Below are 26,223 nucleotides of genomic sequence, written 5' to 3' on the forward strand. Positions count from 1 at the left end.
GTGTGAAAAAAATCTTTATTTCAAAGTGAAATGCACAAAGTCTCATACAGCAGATAAAATCAGTGTTACTGCTCTCAGATGTTAAGGTTAGCAACCTTTCTGGCATATGCTAATTCATCGTGAACTCCCAATAGCTGAACTGAATGGCTTTTAAGTACAACTTTAAGGTCTCATGGCATAATTCCTTTTGTTGATGCCAGTAACAGGATTTTAAAAGCTACATTCCATTAAAAATTAAAAATACAGCAGCTTTTCCAGGGAACTAGATCCCAAAATTGTATCCAGAACTCTTGTCTAAGATATTAAGTTAAATATCTTGTATGTATATATCATTATAGCAAATCAGTATTTTTGACAACCACAGTGTAAGAAATTAAACTTTGGCTAATAGTTTTCCCCATCATGAAATCAAAGTTTTTTGCTGTCTTCGTAAATAAATTATGACCAATTATGACATTACAAACACTTTATACATGTTTACTGATTTACAGAGAATATTTAATAATCAGAACTCACCAGTTTCAATACTGTACATTAAATTATAAGCAATATAACTCCTACTATAAAAGTTATCTAAGTTAATCCAAGATAAAAACCGTCTCTAGAGTTTAAATACATTGAAATAGAAAAAAAATAGAAATTAGAAAATAGTCTTCAAGTTCTGAAAATCTAGAAGAATTCTCCAACATCTGCTCTCTTATCTCGACATTTGCTTCTAGCTTTGGTTCGAGCTTTGAAGGCTGCAGAGTTATATAAATGCTGAAATGAAGAAAAGGAAAAACATGCATCAGTAAGACTTAAGATACTCTTATAAAACTGAAAAAGGGTAAAAGTCACAAAGAAAAGAAATGAACTAATTTGAACCTATAAACCTTTAAATGTTTATAAAATACACACAAAGAATGAAGGAGAAAAACAAAGAGTTAATGGGGGCCAGGTGAGGTGGCTCACACCTGTAATCCCACCACTCTGGGAGGCCAAGGTGGGTGGATCACGAGGTCAGGAGATCAAGACCATCCTGGCTAACATGGTGAATCCCCATTTCTACTAAAAATACAACAAATTAGCCAGGCGTGGTGGCACATGCCTGTAGTCCCAGCTACTCGGGAAACTGAGGCAGGAGAATCGTTTGAACCCGGGAGGCAAAGGTGGCAGTGAGCCGAGATCACACCACTGCACTCGAGCCTGGGCGACAGAACTAGAGTCCGTCTCAAAAAAAAAAAAAAAGAGTTAATGGCTATTCCATATTCAGAAAAGCACTAATCAACTTGCAAAACACCAAGAAAGACAATTTCAAAAAACAACAGTGAAAAAAGGACATCAACATTTAGTTTCATCCATGATCCAAGACAAATCATGACTAATGTGGAAAACAGTCCTACTTGGCTGTCAATTAAAACAACAAGGAAAAAAGTGATGAGGTGCCATTTTAATACCAATTAAATTTTTTAGATTATAAAACTTGAAGGTGTCAAATCTTTGTGTAACAACTACATGCCTTCATTCATTGCTAGAGACAATTTAAATATTGTCTCCAATATTAGAGTAACTTTGGAAGGTAATCTGGCAATACATTATGCAGGGGATTTCTTCAAAAAAAATTATTCAAAAGAGAAAAGTATGTAAAAATATTAATGTTTCTTACAAAACTTAAAATGCCATACAAGAAACAACTATGTTCTATAAAATGTAATTAAACACTTCATACCCACCAGAATGGCTATAATTAAAATAATTATTAGTGAGGATATGGAGAAACTGGAACCTTTCTACACTGCTGATGGGAATGTAAACTGGTGCAGCAGCTATGGAAAAGAGTTTGGTGGTTTCTGAGAAAGTTAAATGTAAAACTATCATCTGACCCAGCACAATTCTACTCCTAGGTAATACCTCCCAAAATTGCAAAGAGCCTTTCAAAAAAAAATTTTGTATGTGAATGTTCAGAGCAACACTATTCACAATGGCCAAAAGATGCAAACAGCCCAAATGTCCATCAACTGTTACAATGGATAAACAAAATGTGATATATATCCATACAATGGAATATTATTCTGCCACAAAAAAGAATAAAGCTCTCTGATTCATGCTACAACATGAACTTCCAAAGCATTATGATAAATGAAAAAAGTAAGACACAAAAGGTTGCATGCTATACAATTCCATTTATATGAAATCTCCAGAAAAAGTAAATCCACAGAGACAGAGAGCAGATTAGTGGTTGCCAGTGGCGGCGGGTAGCAGAAGGGAAACGACTGCTAATGAGGAGAGGGTTTTCTTTTGAGGTGATAATGTTTTGGAACTAGAGTTGCACAACATCATGAATGTAGTAAGTACCACTGAACTGTATACTTTAAAATAGTCTGTTATGTGAATTTCATCTCAACACAAAATAATATACATAAATTAAGGATTTCTGAAATGTAGGCTCGTCATGGTGGCTCATGCCTGTAATCCCAGCACTTTGGGAGGCCAAGGTGGGTGGATCACCTGAGGTCAGGAGTTCGAGACTAGCCTGGCCAACATGGCAAAATCCCATCTCTACTAAAAATACAAAAATTAGCTGGGTGTGGTAGTGCACACCTGTAATCCCAGCTATTCAGGAGGCTGAGGCAGGAGAATCGCTTGAACATAGGAGGTAGAGGTTGCAGTGAGCTGAGATTACGACAAAGCAAGATTCTGTCTCAAAAAAACAAAACAAAACAAAACAAAAAAACAACATACTAATTACTATGTAATGCTACAAACCCTCTTAAGTTTCCTCATTTGTAAAATGAGTCTGGTACTTCACTTAGTAGGCTATTATCTGATACAAAAGGACTATGTAAATCCTTATTCTTAAACATAAAAACTCCATAGAATAAAAAGAAAGAAAATATGAACATCATTCCTATATTAAGATAGGATTATATGTAAAATATATACATACATATTACATTTTAATGTGTTGTCAAAATATGTTTCATAAAATGAAAGAAATATACCTCACGGGCAAACAAGCTGCAATATTATTTTCTCCATTTTCCTTTTGAGACAAGGTCTCACTCCTGTCACCCAGGCTGACATATATATATGTGTGTGTGTGTACATATCCAAGTGTATTATGTGTGTGTGTGTATATATATATACGCGTGTGTGTGTGTGTATATATATATGCCCCCCCACTCTACATGCTTTCTATATCTTTAGTACAGCTGTTCTATATGAAACATCATGAAAAACTGAAACTCCCAAGTATAGGTAGACACAGCTAACTTGGTGAAACCAGACAGAATCAAAGTTTTGGCGCATTTAGTTTTATTAAAAATAAAAACAAAACCTACCCTTTCAAAACGAGAAATTTTCATCGTTTTAAGTGTTGCAGCATCAAGCATCACTGGGGGTCCAAGTTCAAATACATTTCGAAGGAATTCATTTGACTTATGTGAAAGAAAAAGGTGGTACAGCTCAGTATTAAACATTATAGCTCTTTTTCACCAGATAGAGTGACTGATTAACAGAAGTTATGTGGAACCTACAGATATAAACTTAGATCACTTATTTTCTGTTTCTCAATATGAGAGCAAATTGTTTTCAATGCCTTGAATCTGAGAAAGCTATGTCAAGCTATTTGCTTTCATACGGACATCGGTAACAGTCCACCCAACTTCAACAATACAAAGAGAAAAAAAAAGGAACAGCTTCAGATTTATTCAAGTCTACTTTCAAAAATAAGTTTACTGTTTTCTAACACGTGGAAGCACTCTGGATACCTAATTCATTTCAAAAGCCCATTAAGTGAGCTACATTCAAGACTGCTCCCTACTTTAAAAGCTACATTCAAGACTGCTCCCTACTTTAAAAGCAAATACGTAGAAAGGATGATACTTACCTGTAAGTGGTACTGCATCCCTGATCCAAGAACCTCCTTAAAGGTGTCATAGGTGTGTTTTTTTACCCAGCAATCAATATACATGCGTTCAGGACCAAATTTAATGGTTTCTGTTGGAAAATCCCGTTCCTAACCAATGGAAGAACCAAAATTACCACAGGCACTAAAATGGCCCAAAGGGATCTTATGTAAACACAATTTCTAAACAGTCATATACATGCTGAGATAAATTAACAATATGGCTTAAACTGATACTGTCATACCTGAGATGTAGACAAACTATTGCTATCCTGTATGTAAGGGTACAGAATTGGTCTAGTTTTGATAAACTTGAAGGCTCAACTGAGTTTCAATAACTATTAAGGCACAAAACCACATTGTTGAGAACATCTTTAAATTTCAACACGTCTCAACAAACTTAAGAAAAGGTCAGGTGTTTTTAATGGCCTAGGATGGGAGAGGGAAGAAAGTTGCAAACAGTCAGGAAAACACAATGGCACCACAAACAGGGGGTGGTGAAATGAGCAGCAGGGATCCAGGGAAGAAAGTGAGGGTAAATAGGGTTAACTGACCAAGCAAAAAGGAAAGGTCCAGCAACCAGAGGGCTCCAAGAGGTTTCAGGCTAGGTTTATAAGAAAATAAGAGGTAACACTAGAATCTAAGATTTAGTAATGGAACAATTCTGTCAGAAGACCATTTCAAAGGTATAACCACGGGAGTGCAGCCCAAATGACACGGAAATAAAAGTTAGATGGATAAAGAAAAGTCAGCTGGAATAGTGGTAGAACTTGTTAAGAAGAAAACTGGTTACTTAATTCTTCGGTAAATCATGAATATGTCAGAGCAACCAAGAAGGAAGAAGCTGACTGCCACAGGGAGAGGAGAAAGGAGACGGAACTTGAAGGACAAAACCACTCCACCTGCCTTCCAGACATCTACCTCAGCCCCTTCTCACTCAGCAGACAAAGTATATAATGTAATAGAAAAGACCGTCAACTCTAGACAACACAGACAGGCAAATTTGCGGGCTTGTGATTTCATCAAGTAACTTAACCTTGTTGAGTCTGTTCCTTTGCCCGTAAAATGGGGCCATCTTTACCTACACTGCATGAGGGTTATTACAGGTGTAAAAGAGGACACGCATGTGAGGCAAACACAGTGACCATCTGGTGCGTAACAGCAGCTCAAAAATAAATAACAGCAGTTATCTTATTTTAACCTTGTTTATTTCAGAAAACATTAAGGCACCAGGAAAGAACTATTTCCCACCAACCCTCTATAAAGTCATCAGCATCCTTACCTATTATCGTCTCTCCCGGTGGTAACAGATAGACTTCTGTCCCTCCACAATTCAAGGTTAATCCCAATCTTTTACATATATAGTCAATCTTCCATATCTGGTTGGTTCTGCATCATGGATTCAGCCAACCATGGATTGAAAATATTCAGAAAAAAATTGCAACTACACTGAACACGTACAGACTATTCTTTCTTTTCACTATTCCCTAAACAATAAAGTATAACAACTATTTACATAGCACCTACATTGTATTAAGTATAAGTAATCTACAGATGATTTAAAGTATACGTGCATAGGTTATATGCAAATACTATGCCATTTTATATCAGGGACTTGAATACTCAAATTTTGGTATCTGAGGGGGATCCTGGCACCAATGCCTCATGGATACTAAGAAACAGACTACATTTTCAGATGCTCCTTTCTCCACTGGTTCCTTCTCCATAAATTGTCTCTATTGTCTAGAACAAAACAAAACAACAAACCTTCCCGCAATCCGCCACTACATTCCAACTATCAACTCTCTTCCCCTTCCCATTACAGCCAAGGTTTTTAAAATAGTCAAGGCATACCATCTTCACTTAATCACTCCTCACTTTTCAATCCACTTCAATCTGGCTTTTCCCTCATCAGTCCACTGAAGCTGCTCTTATAAAGGTCACCAAGGACCTAATCGACAGACCTAAGTGAAACTGGTTACTCTCTCACTTGACCTATCTGTATACAGGATTGGGCCATGCTCAAAGAGCACAGAACAGTGGGTTCAAATTTCAGCTCTGCTACTTAACTATTCTCTATTCCTTTGGTCCCCATTTCTCCTTTAAAAGGAGACGATTCTATTGCTTAAGAGGTATAATGAAATGAAGTAAGAAAACTATGGCAAAACACCTAAAATATTAAGTGCTCACTGATTTGAGGAATGCATGAGCCTCAAGAAAGGTTTTAAATGAAAAGAAATGGTGTGGCAGCCACTACGACACCTAAGATGTTTACATCTCCTTTGTGGCAGTTGAGCAACCTTCATTTAAAAGACCCATCTGAGAAGCTGGGTACTCCAGAAAAAGTTAGGTTCCAGTGAAAAGAAAAAGAGAAACAACCCTTAGCAAGGTCCTGAGGACAGGACTTTCTCAGGCAGGTGCATTGAAGCAGAGGCTGGAGGGACAAGGGAGATCCTGAGATGAAGAAAAGAAGGTGGGCAGGTAGATCACTATGGCATAGGAATGGCTTCCATTTAATAGTGTCTGAGGAATACGCAACAACGGGCTGTTAATACTGGTGTAGGCTGAAATGTCACTTGTGTCTTCCTCTGAATAATCAGTACTGAGTGCTATGACTGGCCCAGTCTGAAGGCCAGTAGAGACCCCTACAATCTACTACTCAAAGGTGACGCATCAGGGCAGAAAACTTGAAATCAGGTCCATCCAGAAAATCTAGGACATGTCATCATATTTTTGAAGACTATAGTATCTCAAAAACAAATCTAAATACAGGAATAGTTTATAGTTACTTAAAGAAAATGGCTTACTTTAGAGATACTGCCACACTAATTATAAGACTAATTTTAATTCTTAATATGGATACTTGCTCTAGTTAGGTTATTTTTTAGACTATAATATCCAGAGTAAATACAAAATACTACTATAATGTGATAAGTCAGCATTAACCAAAGTATTTAAATGCCAAAGGATCTAATTTGTATCCTAGATTTTACTTTTTTAAAAATAGATTAAAATTAAGAAAGTAGGATACATATAAGAATTCCCTGGAACATATTAAAACTGGATCTGGTGTGGGGTCTCACTATCTCCAGTTTAAATTCTCATTTTAAATTTTCATACACACATCAAGTTGAATGACATTTTGAAGATATTCTTAAAATAACTGCTATATCAGATAGCAATAATCTTAAGAAACACACCCTTTAAATCCAAAAAATATTTACCTAGGTTACCAAAAACAATTATTAAAGTTTTCAGTTTTCTCCAGTGAGACTATCTTTTGTCCTATAGTTCATTTTAGCCATGCATTCTAAACCAATTTATTTGCCACATAGATTGAAACAGGTTTGAGAATTATAGAAGAAATTCAAGCATCAGATAATGATTTTAAGTGGCCTTGTTAAAATGCTGGGTTTTGTTATTTCAGTTTTTAGCCTCCAGCTTTCCTAGAAAGATAATGAAGAGCTCTGGCACGGTGGCTCACACCTGTAATCCCAGCACTTAGGAAGGCTGAAGCGGGTGGATCACGAGGTCAGGAGTTCAAGACCAGCCTGGCCAAAATGGTGAAACCCCGTGTCTACTAAAAATACAAAAAATTAGTCGGGCGTGGTGGTGGGCACCTGTAATCCCAGCTACTCAGAAGGCTGAGGCAAAGAATTACTTGAACCCGGGAGGCGGAGGTTGCAGTGAGCCGAGATTGTGCCACTGCACTCTAGCCTGGGCAACAGAGCAAGACTCCATCTCAAATAAATAAATAAATAAACAAATAAAAGACAATGAAGCTGGGTTGGAGTCTAAGGGGTAGGCAATAACTTACTAAATTCACAAAAAACACTGTACACTAAGAATGTATATGCTAAGCACCACTGTTTAAATGACAAATACACAAAGGTCAAATACATTTCTATCACTATGAGTCTTTTGATTTAAAAGAAAAAAAACTAAAATAAAGTATCTTTATACATCAGCATTAATTTTCCTTTGAAAAAAACAAAAGTCTTCACTTATATTGTTAAACACCTGCTAGGCTGTAAAATGAGATATTATTTTCAAAGGTGAAATTCAATCAACAAAATGGCCCAATTGTCAAGTTTAGTAGCCTGACACAATCCAATTCAAAACGAGAAGCTATTACAGCATTTAAGAAGCCTACCTCCACTGCCCTCAGGACATCTCTGAAAACTGACCGCTGTTTTCTCTTGTCCACTTTGGCCCGATGTTTATTTCCATCTGTTGCCAAGGCCCTAAGCACTTGCGTCAAGGACTCCATGTCTTCATAAAAAAAGTCCTGGTCAAGAAAAGCAATTTTGTTTCCTTTATTGTTTTTCTTTTCTGACCTCATATAGAGCTAACAAAGAACAGTCTACCTTTGGAAAATACCCAGTTGCATAGGGCAATGTAAATCTTCATGGTGTTTAGGGACTAGGCACACATAAACACATATTTTCATGAAATAATCGAACCCAGAAATGCTGACTACGAGATGATGTACTGCAGCAAAACAATTAACATTTCCCTTCCAAGTTCATGCATCCAACAAATACTTCTTGTGTTCCAACCATATATGAGACATTACTGGGATTTCGAAATTCAGTGAGAGACAGATATACCAATATAGCTTCCACCCTTGGCTTTCCAATCCCCAAACCAAACATTCACAGAATTCCAATTATTCTTATCCCAAAGGCATAAAGCTACTAGTAGTGCTTTTAAAGCACCTACTTTCTAATTTACTGCCATACTTCAAATAAGCAATAAAGCACATAATTCAGGTGATTAAATTATTTAAGGCAAGAACAAGTTATAATCCCTTTCTGGGGCACAGCTGCAAAATGTATTGAAATTTGCTGTGACCTTAAGCAGATTACGGGCTTCCTTGTCATAGTTAACGTGGCTATGCATTTAAGAAGTCTCTTTTATTTGTGGTGTTTTTATTCCCTAACTCCATTTTACAACCACACTAAAATCTAAAAAATGAGTCAAACTTATTTAGCTGATCAAAACTAGAACAGATACTTCTTACTAAGAACCCAGGAGATGGGCAATCTCCAGTTCTAGTTTATTCATACATGTTTAACATTTATTGCATTAGAGGTTAAGAATCATTTAACTTATTCAATTAAAATAACAGCTCTTCTGGACCTTCTTGGTTTCTTTTAATGTCTAAAATGAAAAGGATTATTACACTGGTGAAAAATAAGCTCGAAATTAATGTGACAGATATTCTAGCTTTTAAGTACATAAATATCTTCTTGTCGTATTTCCAATTACATATTCTTAACTATTCCAACAAATGTTTTCCTCTAATGTTCCAATCTACCTCCTGTATCTAAGTTAGAGACAATACTCACTAATAAGATGCAAAGTAGGTATTAAAATAGACCAAACTGTGTTTAAATTCCAAAGAATCAACTTGCATCATAAAAAGATGGGAATAATTTTATTTATAAAAAACAAGTACATTTCAGGGACTAGCAGTCTCCTACTCATTTTATTGGCTACTTGTTCTTTTACAGTATTCTAAATATATATGTGTGTGTATAGCTGTATATGTAAAGGGTTTTTTAATTTGTATAGAATAAATCAAAATTTAAGAAAATTCTATACATTATTTTAATTTGTTCTAAGAAGTGAGAATCACTGCCAGTGATTATCAACTGGGGATGTTCTTACTTCCCACTGGACATTTGACTACGTCTGAGACATTTTTGGTTGTCACAACTAGGAGAGGGGGGTGCTATCGGCACCTAGTGGGGAGAGGCCAAGGATGCTGCAAAATATCTTTCAATGCACAAGACAGCCCCCACCCCTACAACAACAAAATATAATCCAGCCCAAAATATCAATAGTGCATGCTGCGGCTGAAAAACTCCACCGTAATATAATCTTAGCAATGGATAAAACCCAATCAAGTTTAGTTTGTGAATCACCAAGTTCAACATCCTATTAAAACTTGAAAAATTAAATGCTAAGTATTTTAGAAAAAAGGCTCTAGAGAGTACTTGGGCATTAAAAAGAAAAGGAAGGAAGGAAATAAAATGTAACATGTTACTAAGAACAGGCCATAAACAGCTTTCAAAGGCCTATTAATTGGAGTTTAGGATAATTATATAATAGAGCTGTACCACTCTGGGGCAAATAAAAAATGAGCTCCCAGAGAAATAAATAAATTATCTTAATATACTCTTATCAATAATAAAAAGAAAATAGCAGTCATTACTACACAACAGGGTCAAAAATCCTAGATTAGAATCTCAAATCTACTACTCTCCACACCAAGTTTTATAAATTATAAATCTATCTTATCATCTGAAAAAAAGATAATATCCACCCTCTCCAACAATGGTTGTAAGCATTAAAAAGACATAAAAATAAATTCCCCAATAAATTCTGAAGCATTAACTATTACATCAATATTCTAGATTTGGAGGCACATAGAACTCACATTTTTTAAAAAATTTGTGTAGCAATCACAACTATATGAGGCAGTTTAATATTATACGTAAGACACAGGTTTTGCAGTCCGAACATCTAGGTTTGAATCACAAGCATCCGCCGCGTAGATCTACACAACCTGACAGAACTACATTAGCAATCTGTCTCAGGCTCCTCTTATGTAACAGTTATCACCACCCACATCTCATAGGTTTATCATAAGGAACTATTAGAAATATATAAAACACAGGAGATAAACATCCATTACGTTATAGATCTTACTGTTATAAATAGCCTGTTTGAATCTAACACAATATAAATACAACAAACTGGTCAGCTGAAGATAATTATTTCAAAGCAAAATAAGTTACCAATTAAACGGTTTCAAAAGCTGAATGGAATTAGGATGAAATGAAACCAAAGAAAATTTCTGGAAAAGTTTAGGCAGACAGGGTGAGATGCTTAAGGTCACAAAAACTAACCATTCCCCAAACTATTATTTCTATACAGAAGTCACTGGAACACTCATTATAAACAAAATAAGCTGGGTCTTGGATAGCTAAGTATTAAGAAATAAAAATCATACAAAAGCCTAATATTAAAATAAAACTTGAGGCCAGACCGTGGCTCTATATCTATAATCCGAACACTTTGGAAGGAGGAAGGAGGATTGCTTGAGGCCAGAAGTCTGAGGCTGCAGTGAGGTATGATCCTGCCACTGCACTCCGGCCTGGACAACACAGAGAGACCCTGTCTTTAAAAAGACTTATTTATTTCAATTCCTACTCACCAAGGCAGAATATCTTTGTCAAGGTATGGAGATATTTTTACACAGGGTCAGTTATTATACAAACAAGGGAAAAAAACAAGAAGAATGCTAAGTTGCTGCTTCCAAAGTATAAAATCTAGGTGATTTCAGATTTTACTTCCCAGGAGTATATTTGGTCTTTTATTATCTTTTTTTCTCTCTATGATATAGCACTTCCCCTGTCCGCTCAGCTGGGGAATGGAATGGGTGAGACTTGGAAAAGGTCTAACTAGATTTTGTTAAATTTTCCCAAGTTGGGATTGCACCAGCAATGGCTCCCAAGATCTTAATTCTGCCCACCAAATAATGTCTCTCTTATATTAAGTTACTCTAGAGTTCCTAAAAGGCCACTAGCAAACTACTGCCAAACGCAATACTCAATTCAACCAACATTCCAAGTAACAGCTACCACTTACACTGTACCTATCATGTGTTCTCAACAACTCTATGTGGTTGTGACTAATAATTTCTCCATTTAATGATAAGGACACTGAGGCATAGAGAAGTTGCCCAATATTACCCAACTAGTAAGAGAGAAAGAGATCTGAAGGTAGGCAGAACAGCTCCAGAGTCTACTATTATCTAATTGGTTATATGGCAAACATCCATTAACCTAGAACTCTCACAAAGGAGTAATAATTACTAATTTCAACTTTGAACAGTTTATTATTTTTATTTAACTAACTCATTCATTAAAATCCAACCTAAAAGTTAGCTCTTCGAAAGTTTTTTTCTAAGTCTCTCAGGCAGAATTCGTCACATCACTAGATTTCAAAGTTAATAACATCAGAAAGTAAGTCAGCAAAAGGACTTGAATAATTCAAAACTCATTTGCTGTATGAACCCTATTTCAAATCTGTCCATGTTTTTCACTAACACCCTAGATTTCATTTTTGAACACCCTATAACTATCCCCCAACCAGCACCCACATATAAAAAGCTTATTTAAAAAAAAAAAAAAAAGGCAAATAAAAACACTAGGTTCTATTTTGTAACCCAGTTCATTTTTGCCCTTGGACAAAAATTCAAGTCAAATGAAGTATGTCTGGATGAGTTCTCCTGGTTATCTTGTGTAATTTATTAAGTTAGAGAAAAAATATGTGTGTGTATATATATATGTATGTGTCTATACATACAATGTTTATACAAACTTAAATTCAACACGTATAATTAAAACTGCATTATGACTTCATTTTAAAAATGCATTTCCAAGGAAAAAAACGAAAAGAAACTGCCATTTCTGGCCAGTAGAGGAACGTAAGTGTAAAAATTGGGACATCTGGTTTCCATGCCTTGAGGTTAAGAAGGTATTAACTAGCTCAGTAAAATTAAATTAATTGCTAAATTTGAGTCCAATTTCTCACATAAGGAGAATTATTAGCTACTGACAACATTAACTTACTTTCCATTCCTACCTACTGTAATCCCTCAAACAAAAGGAGTGTAGGGGAGGAGAAAGTCACTTCACACACAAAAATTTTAAGACTGTAAACGTTCTTCATACAGGCCTAGAATGGAATGTGAATGACTATACACGGCAGAACTGTATTAATCCTGTTTGGGACTGTTCACTGTTAAATAACTTCTTTAAATGCAAAAAAGTTTCATTCTGAAAATATACTCTTTCTCCTTAAATTAAAAAGCAGCTAGTAAGTAATTCAAGGTTGGCAATAATATCTACTATTTAGTTACCCATTTCCCATATGTTTAGTTTTCTTATTGGATCCTTCACAGATTCAGTGTGAAGGCAGTCAAACCTGCTCCTCATTTCTAAATATCACCACAGTATCTGAATCACATATCTTAAGAATAAATTGGCCGGGCGCGGTGGCTCAAGCCTGTAATCCCAGCACTTTGGGAGGCCGAGACGGGCGGATCACGAGGTCAGGAGATCGAGACCATCCTGGCTAACACGGTGAAACCCCGTCTCTATTAAGAAATACAAAAAACTAGCCGGGCGAGGTGGCGGGCACCTGTAGTCCCAGCTACTCCCCGGAGGCTGAGGCCGGAGAATGGCGTGAACCCGGGAGGCGGAGCTTGCAGTGAGCTGAGATCCGGCCACTGCACTCCAGCCTGGGTGACAGAGCGAGACTCCGTCTCAAAAAAAAAAAAGAAAAAAAAAAAAGAAAAAAAGAAAAAAGAATAAATTCTCCCTTCCAATGGTAAGATTTGAGGCATTCCTTTATCTTAGCAATCCTTAAAATAGAGATGACAAACTAGGGCTACCAAATGACCCAGTTTGCCCAAATTAAAGGATTTCCTGGAACATAAGATGGTAAGCACTAAACCAAAAACAAGTACAAAGCAAACTGGGTCGGCTGATCAAACTATCACAAACTCAAATCCCATCGAGAGCCAACCCATGGTAACTAACATCCGTGAGTGAACAAGTGAATGGGTAACTGCAAAGCACATGTCCCGTCTAATGAGCAGTGTTTATTTCCATCTTTGGCTTAGAGAAGTTACTGAACCCATCTCATCCCAAACCTATGATGACTTAATATTTTATTCATTTGTTTGATATTAATTATGAAGTATCACGTGCCTTCATTAGCTTGATATATCGGGTATCTGAGAAATCCAAGCAGTTTCATACAGTTTACACTAGAAAAAACTCTCTCCATGAGCATCCCTAAACTGCAGTTCTACAGACAGCAAAAATTAAGTATAACAAACCACAATCAAACATTGCTCTACCAACCCCTACTGGTTTCCGCTCTCTAAAGTATTATACCACCACTGCCAAGAAGCAGGGAAATAAATCACTGAGTTCTCAAGCTGGCCATGTTCCAAAGTTATTGTCCAATTCTCAACTGCAAGGTAATGATGGAACAATGGGCCTTGTGACACAAGCTTTCTCCTCTGCCAGTTAGATACTTACACTCTCTATTCCTCTGGCCAATTCAAACAGAAGTGCCAAAGATTCACCAGCAGCTATTCTCATGTTTACATCATCACAAGAGAGGAGGCTTGGAAGTTTATGGAAATGCCTAAAAAACAGTTAGTCATTACTATGTGAATACAACCAATTATGTCCACTAAATGTTGCTTTTATAAAACATGAAACTAAAAATACATACATCTCAAGCTTTTTCTTCACTTCATTGATTGGGCATATGGTCAGAAGTAGTGTCCATGCAAGAAGCGAGCTGATATGAAGCACTGTATTAGGGGTGCTGCAAATAACAGTAGTGTCTTTCTCTTTGAGATAGGACTTAGTGAAGATATTTTCAAAACATTCCAGAGTTGAGTATAGTTCCTAATGCATAATAATATGAAGTAAGATAACCACCTTAAATTAGAAATAACCACAGATAAATTAGAAATAATCACAGATAATAGAATCAAAGGTTTTTTACTTACAGTAATGTCATCTGTGGCAATAAAACAGCAAACACCAAAGCAAGTTGCACACTAAAAAAAAATATATATATATAGACATTAATGATTTTATTTCTTATTAATTCTACATCTTCCTGCTTTTATAATTCAACGTGAAAATGTTCTCAGCAACATGATATATTAGGTCCCAAGTACTGTATATAAAAGAGGTGAGGAGAGAAAGAATACTGAACTAAGATCAAAGGAAGTGCATTTTAGTTCAAGCTCTGCTACCAAACTCACAGCATGACTTTAACAAAGTGATTCTGTTCTTCTTCGGTCTTCTTTTATTGATCCATAAAATCAAAAGCATGCAGAAGAATTACATAATTTCTAAAACAATTGCAGCTCCATAATCTATGATTTAAATTATCGAATTATTTTTATGAGTCTATGTCAGTAAAGCATTCTGAAAGGGTGAACTATCCCCTCGTTTCCTTTCTGTATGCTTTACAGGTGCTTACTGGATCATTTCAAACTTCAACTGTAATTCAAAGATAGAAAGCTTAGACATATGAGATAAAGAAGCCTGCCCTCTCTATTAAAAAGCCTTTAAAACACATTACAATTCCACCGGTTTTTTAGCTGTTAAAACTATCTATATTCTTTTGTTCTTATGAATACTCTACTATGAAAACTTCTAAAAGAAATCAGCTTCCAAGAAATAAGCACACAGGAGCAGAAATTTCATAAAACGTAAATAACTGTCTTCAAACTTCCCACCTAATTAATTAATCCCATTAATTCAAATTTCACTTATTCTGGATTATGCTGAAAAGAGGCTGGGAATCATTAATTGCCTTTTGTTTGCAGAGGGGAAGGGCTAAACAAAAGTGAGTACACTATATGATTAGAAAGGTAAAGCTTATCGAATAAAACACTTAGAACACAACACTTACACAAGCCATCTACCTGCAACATAAACAGAAGCCTTCAATTCTCAGAAAATTTGTTTTAACAAATTAATCCGTATAAAAACAGAATTTGTTATCTGAGATTTTATTATTCTACATTTTGTTACTAAAATTCCCTCATATTGTTCTAAGTATTATTAAAGCTTTAAGTCTTTAAAGTCACTACTGGCATCAGGCCCAGGTTTTAGTCAGTTCTGTTCCGGTACTATGAGGATATCTGTGATATTAATCTGCTTGGTGTCACTATTTTATTTTCATTATATCATCCTGGTAAAAACTGAACACTGTTAAAATTTAAAAGTAGCCGAAGCATTAAAGGAAATTTTCAATCCATAATCCCCTCTGCTAAGTAAGCAGCAGAAGCAAGGCTACATGGTTCCTTTTGATGACTCTAAGAAAAACAGCCAATTAAAAACTAGAACTGGCTGGGTGCGGTGGCTCACACCTATAATCTCAACACTTTTGAGAGACCAAGGCAGGAGGATCACTCGAGCCCAGGAGCTCAAGGCCAACCTGGGCAATACAGCAAGACCCATCTCTACAAAAAATTAAAAGTGAGCCAGACAAGGTGGCACACGCCTATAGTCCCAGTTGCTCAGGAGGCTGAGGCAGGAGGATAACCTGAGCCCAGCAGGTGGAGGCTGCAGTGAGCCATGATTGTGCTACTGCACTCCAACCTGGGTAGGAGAGTGAGACTCTGTCAAAAAAAAAAAAAAAAAAAACCCTAGGACTGCCTCAATTTAATATGGATTCCATCTGCTAAACAGGGAGACTAAGGTTTTTTAAAAATTCACAGCAACTCAGAAGTATGAAAAAGAAAATGCCTTTAAATGAACAAAAAACTCACATACAATCAAAATTAAGTGACTGCTCCAAAAATCTACCCAGCAGAGTGTCTTCTGTCATTCCAGTACGAAATTATACCCATAGTTCCAGATGATTTAAAAGTTGCATATATTCCCCAAAAAGGAGAAAAGAAAAAGTTAAGTAGCAAAAGCTAATTAAATATTTCAGTATTACTAACTACTGGAGGAAACGGAGATTACTATGAAGTTGCCAAACTCCAATTTCTTTGCCTCCAGGGCAAACAACTAGACTATTCCCAGCTTCCATATGCCTGGTAAGCCATGGAACTAGATGCAAAACTGACATGCTTTGTCTGAGTCTGTCACCTAGCTACCCTGGCTGCCATATGGAGAGAACCTAGAGGTGGGTGAAGCTGCAATGGAGGCCTGGGGTTCCAGCCAATTTGCATTGGGTGGTGATGATAAGAAGAAGAAATACATTTTTACCAAGCTACTTAGACAAAGATTAATGTCACTTAAGTAATACTAATAAGGAAGCTGATTCGGATAATCAATATTAAAAGTACTACAATGTTTCACGCTTAAACTGATTCACTTGTTTAAAAAAAGTTTAGGATCACATGTTATTTTTCCAAATCCACTAAGACCACATCAGATGTTTCTGTGACAAAGTAAAACATGTCCATATGATCATTTGTATCACTTACTGCCACACCAAAAACAAAACATAAAACCCCCAAAACCCAAAATCTAAAGTCAAGTGTTACAAGAGGTAAACATCCAACAATTAGAGAATGAAAGCTTTCTCAAACCCCAAAATTGGAAGACTATTTCGCAAGTCAGAATTTCAGAGTTTCCTATGTCTACCCAAATCCATAAATATAGAATTAATTATTATTTTTTTTTAAGATACAGTGTCTGGCTTTGTCTCCTAGGCTACAGTTCAGTGGCATGATCATAGCTCACTGCTGCCTCAAACTCCTGGACTTACAAGATCCTCTCTCTTGCCTCAGCCTCCTGAGTAGCTGGTATGGTACTACAGGCGCACCATGTCTGGGTATCATGAATAGACAGATCTATAAATGTAAATATCTTATACTTACAGTTTGCCTAGCCTGGATACTAGCCGACCCATCACAAATGATTTTCTTTAGGATTGGTCCAAGAGTTTTCAAAATCTCTTCACTTTCAATGCCAGGGCCCAGCTGAATACAAAGAACAGATGCTAATGCTGCAGCTGCGCGTTGCTCATCACTCTTACCTATAAAAGCAGCCAAGATGCAATCACAATAGTCTTTTCAGTAGACTCACTAAGACAGTAATTTCCCAAATTTGATCAATGACAAAATAGCATTTACCATTTTTGAAACCCCATGCTCCAGGCTTTGATGCAAGTTACACACTTAGGCTAAAGAGCTCAAACTATAAAGACAGACAGACCTCAGTCAAATCCTAGATTCTACTTAGTAGCCAAATGATCATCGATTAATTACTCTTACTCTCTAGAGTTCCTCATCTGTAAAATGGAGATTAATATCTATCTTAAGGGAGTATTTTAACAGTTCAACTAAATGTGTTTCAAGCCAATTTCTGTCTTCAAACTCCTTAATGTACTCATATAAACAGTGCTCAAATTGCCCTTGAATTAATCTCCTAAGCATTTCAGATGTACACAGTCCATCAGGTAAACCTTCAGGGTTTCTCCACCAACATTTTTTTAAATAAATATGGGATTAAAAATAATTCTTTAAGACCATAAAAAATACATTTATTAACTTTTTTTTTTTTTGAGACAGGGTCTCACTATCACCCAAGCTGGAATGCAGTGGTGCAAAAACTACATTTATATAAAGGTAAATATAAATTAACTCTTGAGAACTGTATATACCACAGGTGAGGTGTGGGGCAAATACTAAACTTAAACTATTACATGATAAATTAAAAACGTAAAAAATATGCAAGCTAAAATGGAATTTTTAAAGGTCATCTAGTCCAACAACCATTATAGCATACAGTTTGAATGTAAAACACCTTTAATAGAGCCATTGTGTTATCTTTAAAAAGTTGGGTCTGCTATCAACTATACCAATAACAAGATATATAAGCTTAGATCCATCTCAGTTTTCCTAGGCCTTTCTTTATTCTATTCAATGGGAGAGGTGAATTTGATCAAAGGTTTCACTTACAACAAAATTTTTTACTCTCAGGTAAAATGAGAAAAATAAGAATATAAAGCTTAGTTAATTCAATTTTTTAAAAGTGCATTTCTACATTTTTGTGCTAGAATATTTTGCTAATAAAACAATGATAGTGGAAGATAATTATTTTCATAATGTTCTTACTTGGCTAAGTTGGCAGACACCAAATCTTGTTTTGTTTTGTTTGTTATAATAGAAACCAAGTATTGCTTTGTTGCCCAGGTGGTCTCCAACTCCTGGCTTCCGGCGACCCTCCCACCTCCATCTCCCAAAGTGCCAGAATTGCAGATGTGAACCACCATGCCTGGTCACAAGTCTTTTTAAATTTGGTGGTTCCTAAATCTGATAAGTCTGGTAACACTGGACTTTAAGGTCTGACAACATTATCTTTAAGATCTCTCTTTGGTCTTAAAAGTTCTATCGCTGTAACAATTTGAATTCCAGAATTTCTATTACAAAGTTCTAGAATTCAAGTATTCCAAGGGATATCCTGAAAATGATGTAATTTACAGGTATAATCAATGTTTTATATAAGTGCAAGGGACAATGAGCTAGATGTCTGACATACACTTTCAAGCTTTTCTGGTAAAACAAGAGAATGACTATCACCTCTACTGATACAAAAAAGGATGATGACAATCTACCCCAATCCTTCTTAGTTTCAAGCTTTTTTTTTTTTTTTTTTTTTTTACGTAAAACAAAAAGTTCTAACAAGTCTCATTTTGAACTATAACAAGATGGTGTACTCCTTGACTATTAGAAAATTTTAAGAGTGGACCAGTGTTCCAGTGCTATTACTGAATGTTACCGAAAAGAAGCTAACACACTCCTTATTAGTTCTATGTCTGTGACTCAAAAATAAGGGCATTACCTTTTTTCAGGCAGCGTTCAATGCTATCAGTTAAAGTCATTCTTCTTTCCAGAATAAATTCATACAGCATTTTTGAAGCCAGTGCATTTTTAATACCTTCAAGAGCTGCTTGCCTTGTCTTCGCACTATTTAACACCCAATGTAAGAGAAAGAAGATCCAGTTGGAGTATACAATAAGTAACTTTTTAAAATCTTATTTCCTTCTAAACTTTATCTATGTATAGATTTTTTAAATCTAATTCTCATCAAGCTCTAACCATTTGTCAATAATATAATTTAATTTCCATCTATGACTCACCTTATTACACAAAACACTTAAGGCCGCTTTATATCATGGCATTTTTCTTAGTTTGATAGCCACAACTTTAAATGCCTACATAATATTTTATCGTTTCAATGTATGAGTATAGTTTCAATGTATTGTTTTCCTATATTACATATTTAAGTAAATTTACACTTTTTAAAAAACTATAAACGTCTAGAATTGCATCTTCAGGGCTTTTTAATTCTATTAAGGTCAGTTCTGAAGCTATAGTGAAGAAAAACAATCTAGCTTTGACATTTTTTCATATCATAACAACATTAGCAGACAAGCAGCTTAAAGCAAGGTTTCATTATCATTTCTAGTTGAAGATTAACTTTTAATTCAACAAATTCATTTATATTATAATCAAATACAGTTATGTATGTGCTGTTATGCTAGAACAATTACTAATCTGACTCAATCTAAATTCTAATGGCATGTTACCACACACATTAAAGTCCAATGGAACAAGAAACATGATCCAAAGTAAACAAATTAACCTTCTGGAAAAACAGATTGCTATTATCTGAGAGCTGTACAAATTATATATATGTAAGGTAGCTGATTAGAATCACACAGAATAATCACTTCTCTTAGCTTTTGACTAAGATCAAGCGTAGAATCACACAGAATGGAGTTTCCAGTGTTGCCTACCTCTTATCCAGGGTTAGGTCAATTAATCCTTTCAACTTGTACTCTAGGTCTTCTTGAGTTCCTTCCTCATCAAGGACTTCTGGTCCTAAGAAATAATATAAACCAGCCATTATAATGTAAAAGAAAAAAAGACAGGGAACAATAGTATACCTTAGCTACAAGAATTCCTCCACCTGAAACATTTTATCTAAAGTCGCAAATTTAAATTTAAAACTCATACCATCTTCAGCAAAACTGGAAGGATCACTATAACCACTGCAATGGCTCATTGTTTCAATTGATGCATCTTCATCACTAAAAGGTTGAACATTTCGATGCTGGCCACCTATTAGGTAAAAGAGGAAAGAAGTAAGTTATTTTATTGGCATATATCTAAATATTTAACTTTGGAATTTTTAAGTTTACTTAAGAGAAATCCAGTAATAAAACCACAGACTCATATAAAAAGAGATAATTTTATCACAAGTGAATATATTTAAATATTCTTAAACTAAGTCAGTTCACCTAATACATTATTTCAAAGCACCAATGATATATCAACTATACACATCAGTCCTCTAATAAGAGGCATTCTTTTTTTCTTCCTGTCCCTGTCGCCCAGGCTGGAGTGCAGTGGCACGATCTTGGTTCACTGCAACCTCCACCTCCCAGGTTCAGGCAATTCTCCTGCCCCAGCCTCCTAAGTAGCTGGGATTACAGGCGCACACCACCACGCCTGGCAAATTTTTTGTGTATTTTTAGTAGAGACAGGGTTTCACCATGTTGGTCAGGCTAGTCTCGAACTCCTGACCTCGTGAACCACCCACGTGATCCACCCACCTCGGCCTCCCAAAGTGCTGAGATTACAGGTGTGAGTCACTGCGCCCCCAGCTGAGGCACTCATTTTTTATGACACCAAAACTGATAGGAAGGTGGGCAGTGGCTCCCGCCTGCAATCCTAGCACTTTGGGAGGCCTAGGAAGGTGGAACACCTGAGGTTGGGAATTTGAGACCTGCCTGGCCAATATGGTGAAAGCCCGTCTCTACTAAGAATACAAAAATTAGCCCGGCGTGGTGGTGCACGCCTATAGTCCCAGCATCTCGGGAGGCTGAGGCAGAAGAATCGCTTGAGCCCGGGGGGGAAGACGCTGCAGTGAGCCGAGATGGTGCCACTGCACTCCAGCCTGGGCAACAGGCCAAGACCTTGTCTCAAAAAAAACTGATATGAAGATGAAAAAATTATTTCCAGACCATGATTTCAAATCATGAAGACAATGAAAACAGATCCAGAAATAGAGTGTTGTATCATAGATAATCATAAGAGTAAGACAAATACATTTTCCAATGAGAATGGCTGGGCTTAGCAAACACGAACTGGTGAATAGGTTTTTAGGTTACACATGTCTTATGTTAAGGGGAATTAAGGAGTTAAGACAGGGTAGTTTTAAAGACAACTTAAAGTGAGAGAAGAAAAAAAGGTTTAAAATAGAAGTTTTGGTATTTGATATAGTATAAAAGCCTATCAGATAAACTACCTTTAAGGGAAAGGTTCTATACAACGTGCAAGAGTTTAAAAGTACCAATGCTGGCGGGGCGAGGTGGCTCACACATATAATCCCAGCACTTTGGGAGGCTTAGGCTGGCAGATCACCTGAGGTCAGGAGTTCGAGACCAGCCTGGCCAACACGGCAAAACCCAGTCTCTACTAAAAATACAAAATTAGCTGGGCCTGGTGGCAGGCGCCTGTAATCCCAGCTACTTGGGAGGCTGAGGCAGGAGAATTGCTTGAATCCAGGCGGCACAGATTGCAGTGAGCCAAGATAGCACCATTGCACTCCCTGTCTGGGCGACAAGAGTGAAACTCTGTCTCAAAAAAAAAAAAAAAAAAAAGTACCAATGCTGTTACTAAAAAAAATAAAATCTTTTTAAAAACTAGAATCTTCCTTTCAACTTCATTAACTTCAGGAATAAATACACAGTCGCTTAGGGATTTTGCATTAAATAAAAGGCCTGCCAAGTCATGCACTACAATCAGCACTGAGTTAAGTCACAAATGCTGCCCTAAAAGTGACAGTGAGTCACCTGACTAACCTCTGAACCTAATTCCCTTTCAGTAAAATCAAAGTTCCTATGTTCAAACGTCACCACCCTAAGGGTTTTGTTTTTTTTTTTTTAATGCTCCAAATTTAAGCCTGTTACTGTTGGGCTGGATTTTTTTTTTAAAGGAGTTGTCTTTTTTTAAAATCAAAACAGAGAATTTAGCAGATTTTTAAATTAACACAGCAAGCAAGTGGCCTTCAGATTTGCTTGCTTGGTGCCAAAGTAGTAAAGCATAAAGATTAAGTAATGAAGCCAAAATCTCAAAATTTCTTAGAGTGCTTAGGACAGGAATAAACAAAGACCTATGACATCATACTCTATTTCTGGATCTATCTTCCTCGTGTTTATGACTGAAGTCATGGCAACAGATGAGTGTCATCTGATTAATTTTATTAACATTTATTCACAAGTCAATTCACAGATTTTCTTTTTCATAGCCTATTTCTGAGAGTATTCCTCCTATGCAACTCTTACTCTGGTCCCTTAACTCATCAGTATTAATGATTTCTAAGATTCGAGGGAAAGAAAAAAATACACACATATATATATTAAGAAAAAAAACCCTGTATGAATGTCTGATATCTAGGTCAAACTCACCCACGTTGTGAGCCTAAGTACCGTGAAAGAGACGGCACTCTAGGTATATAAAGTAATTATTTCTAGAGGGCTTACTAACAAGGTTTTGTTCTTTCTTGAAAACATTCTCTTTAAATTAAGTGCTATGACATACCTGTATAAAAGAAGTCAATTTTATTACCTTCCTAAAACTCTCCACTAACATAAAAAATAGTTTAAGTCATTAAAGTAATAATGACAATTTGGTTATATAGTGGAGACCTCATTTGAATCCCATTTCTTCTAGATGTCATTTAAAAATAAAAATTAGGTAAGTGGCTTGTAAGTAAGCAAAAGTTTGTGTAATTTTCCATCTCTTCTACTCAACTATTATTTATTAATTGTTTATTAAACACATAAAACATTCACATGGGACCAAGTTAAAGTTTCAAAAAGTAAATCTCACCCCCATCCCTTTCCCCAGTTCCACCTCTGAGAGGCAACCACAGTTAACAAGTTCTAGCACATACTTCCAAAGATATTCAGAGCATGTATTGTGTTATAAATTAATCAAAGAATTATTTTCTATTTGTTTACATATGATAAAATTCAGTGGTGAAATGGATCTTTTCTACTAAAATAGTGAAAAGGTAGCAGCAATAAAGTTGATGAAAGGTCACAAATGAGCCCTGAGGCAAAATTTAAAAGGCAATCCCCGCACAGCCACCAGAGTGGCACCAGAGGTACTGTAAGCACAAAGAGGGAAGGAGGCTTGCCCAGAAACTTTAGACGGGAATAAAGGTTTGTGCCTGATCTAGGCCATTACTAATATCATTACAACTTTCAAACTTTAGCTTTCAAACTTTTCCATTTCATCAACAAAAGGGTAAAAGAATAAAATAAGTATCTTCTAGAAAGAATTAAAATGTTTGATTCAGATGAGGAAAAGCTGAAACACAGTGGTAAGAAATATCCTCAGACCAGGCACTGTCCCAGCATCGTGGGAGGCTGAGGCAGGAGGATCCCTGGGGACGAGGGACTTGTGACCAGCCTGGCCAACACAGACCTTGGCTCTACAAAAAATGTAAAAAATAGCCAGGAATGGTGTCACACGCCCATAGTGTGAGAGAGGCTGAGGTGGGAGAATTGCTTGAGACCAGGAGTTAAAAGGTTGCAGTGAGCTATGATCACACCACACTGCACTCCAGTCTACGCGACACAGACAGACTCCCTTTCCCTTAAAAAAAAAAAAAAAAAAAAAAAGTATCCTCAATTCACATAGAGCAACCAGAGGCCACAATAAACTAATTACATATTTTACATCTTGATAAAAAATGAATTTCATCAACATGGAGAGCATTCAAAATAAAGAGGCACCTAAAAAAATGGAAAAGATTGCTGTTTTAAGAATCCCTCCCTATGGTCAAGTATTATATGTTTAATACATGATCACGAGTTTTTGAGCTTTCTAAATGCCAGTTTCCAATAACCTTTAACAACACAACCCGCATATTTACTTTTCTTGTGAACAAAGGCATATCGTTCTGAGTGGCAGCCGTGACAGAGTGACAGCTGTGTTCAAAAATACCTAACAGCTAGTAGTTCCAGTGCGATAACGTCAGAGAATACTCCAATATTTAACTCCTGTTTAAATTTCTAAATAAAATATTACCAGGTTATTTAATACTCGATTTGAGTTTATTGGGATCTCTCCTAGAAGGGCCTTCCAATTCCAATTGGAATCCTTTTTCTTAACCATATGATAAGTAGAAAACCATAAATTCGGTTAAGCACCTACCCATCCCACCCAGGAAAAACTTCGACTTCGTAGCGAGGGCACAATAACCTCAACTTTTAGCCAACTGCAACCTAAGCTCCCCAACACCCTGGCTCTCTGGGGCTCACTGCAGAGAACATATAGAATGCAGCACAAAGGGGAACGCGTTTCTTTCCCCCGTGAGCAGGAGGTCGCCTCGGGTGATCGCAGAGGTGCTAGAGGTTCGGGGCTTCTGTAGGTGCCAGTTAGGGGCAAGAGCACAGCCTAGGGGGGAGAAAGTGGTCCCCCAGCCTCCGAGGCCTCCGCCTGGCCAGGTGGACAGGCGGGACGGAAAACTTCCCCGACGCCTCTGCGTCACCCCGGGCCCACCGCGCAAGGCCCAGGCCGCGTGACGCAAGAGCTCGTCCAAACCCGCCGGACGTTTGGCATCCCAGGAGCTCCATACTGGAGCCGGGCGCTCAAAGGCGACCAGTGACGGCATGGACCCAACTCCCTGTTCTTCCCCACCCGTGGTCAGGGAAAGATAGGGAGAGAGCGCCGCAGAGAAAGGAACTCTGAGAATAGTTCCTTTCCCGCCCAGCTCCCGGTCAGCCCCTGTTCCCACACACTCTCAGGCCCATGGACCCATTCCTCCCCGCCCCCACAGCCGGTGCCCAAGAGTCCGGTTCGCACGCCAGATTAAATCGCGCGAGGAGCGGCGCCCAGGGCACGCTGGGAATTGTAGTTCAGTAGCCAAACCACGCACCCTGGAAACGCAAACGTGTAGAGCAGAGAAAGAACTACAACTCCCACCGTGCCCAAGCATGGGAGACTTGCCAGCCTGGCCGGCAACCGGGATGCCGGCGGCGGGGATACCCCTTACCTGCTGTCGCCGCCGTCGCTGCAGCTGCTCCTGAGCCGCCGCCGCCAGCACTGCCACCGCGGTGGGGAGTGTTCCGCTTCTTGTTCTTCGGCATCGTGGGACGCCCGGTGCCGCCTAGAGTCGGAGCTTAGCGAGGATCAGCCGATGGAGCTGCACTTTTTACTCGTGCGTCTGTGCGGCGGGCGGCTGAGAGGCGAGTCTTCGGCTAACAACAGAGGCGAGAAACGGCGGGGGTAAGAGTGGGCGGTGGCGGCAGCAGAAATCCCCGTGAAGAGCTGTGATCGGAAACGATACATGTTTCTCTCTAGCGCGGGAGCTAAGGCGGGGCAGGCGAGGCCTCGACGCCTTAAGTAGCAAGACCGCCGCCTGACGTCATCATGTGGGCGGGACTTGAGCGCTCATCAGCCAATCCCTGCACACCTCCCCGCTAGAATCGTCCTTCGGGCGGGGCGCGGATCCTGCCTACAAATCCCATGCGGCCGGCCTTCCGTCCGCGCCCATGGAGCCTGTCTTCGTGGCCTCACTGAATTCTGGGAAACGTAGTAAGGCTGGGGCCGGGGCCTCCTTCCAGCCCTCTCTTCCCTACGGGCTTTTCTGCCCACTTCCTTTTCTCCTGGTGACCCCACCCCTGCCTCCGCTCGGCCCCCGCCTTGGAACTGGGTGAGGTAGGCACCGGCGATGCGCAATGGGGGC

The 26,223-nt window shown here is 37.8% G+C and overlaps 1 protein-coding gene across 2 annotated transcripts; it reads right to left on the minus strand.

The window, feature by feature from the left end:
- IFRD1 (interferon related developmental regulator 1) lies at positions 1-25,880 on the minus strand. Of its 2 annotated transcripts, none has more exons than XM_050782645.1 (12): positions 25,531-25,880; positions 20,478-20,582; positions 20,258-20,342; positions 19,300-19,424; positions 17,334-17,491; positions 14,493-14,543; positions 14,210-14,388; positions 14,011-14,119; positions 8,040-8,174; positions 3,869-3,997; positions 3,321-3,416; positions 1-759 (listed from the first exon to the last, which is right to left on the minus strand). In XM_050782645.1, exons 1-12 carry the CDS (start codon positions 25,622-25,624, stop codon positions 670-672), a joined length of 1,356 nt encoding a protein of 451 aa, XP_050638602.1. In that variant the 5' UTR covers positions 25,625-25,880; the 3' UTR covers positions 1-669. The 2 variants fall into 2 exon arrangements, with proteins under 2 accessions (XP_050638602.1, XP_050638603.1); XM_050782646.1 differs by lacking the exon at positions 25,531-25,880 and adding an exon at positions 24,690-25,005.
- Positions 25,881-26,223: the final 343 nt, after the last annotated feature.

Source organism: Macaca thibetana, chromosome 3, assembly GCF_024542745.1.
Source record: "Macaca thibetana thibetana isolate TM-01 chromosome 3, ASM2454274v1, whole genome shotgun sequence".
NCBI classification, from domain to species: domain Eukaryota; kingdom Metazoa; phylum Chordata; class Mammalia; order Primates; family Cercopithecidae; genus Macaca; species Macaca thibetana.

Excerpts from the sequence above, each read along its gene's own strand:
- IFRD1 (XM_050782645.1), bottom strand. The coding sequence starts at position 25,624 with ATGCCGAAGAACAAGAAGCGGAACACTCCCCACCGCGGTGGCAGTGCT. Across the intron at positions 19,425-20,257 it reads GACCTAACCCTGGATAAGAG|TGCGAAGACAAGGCAAGCAG; the intron begins GTAGGCAACACT and ends GGTGTTAAATAG. Across the intron at positions 3,998-8,039 it reads ATGTCCTGAGGGCAGTGGAG|GAACGGGATTTTCCAACAGA; the intron begins GTAGGCTTCTTA and ends TCCATTGGTTAG.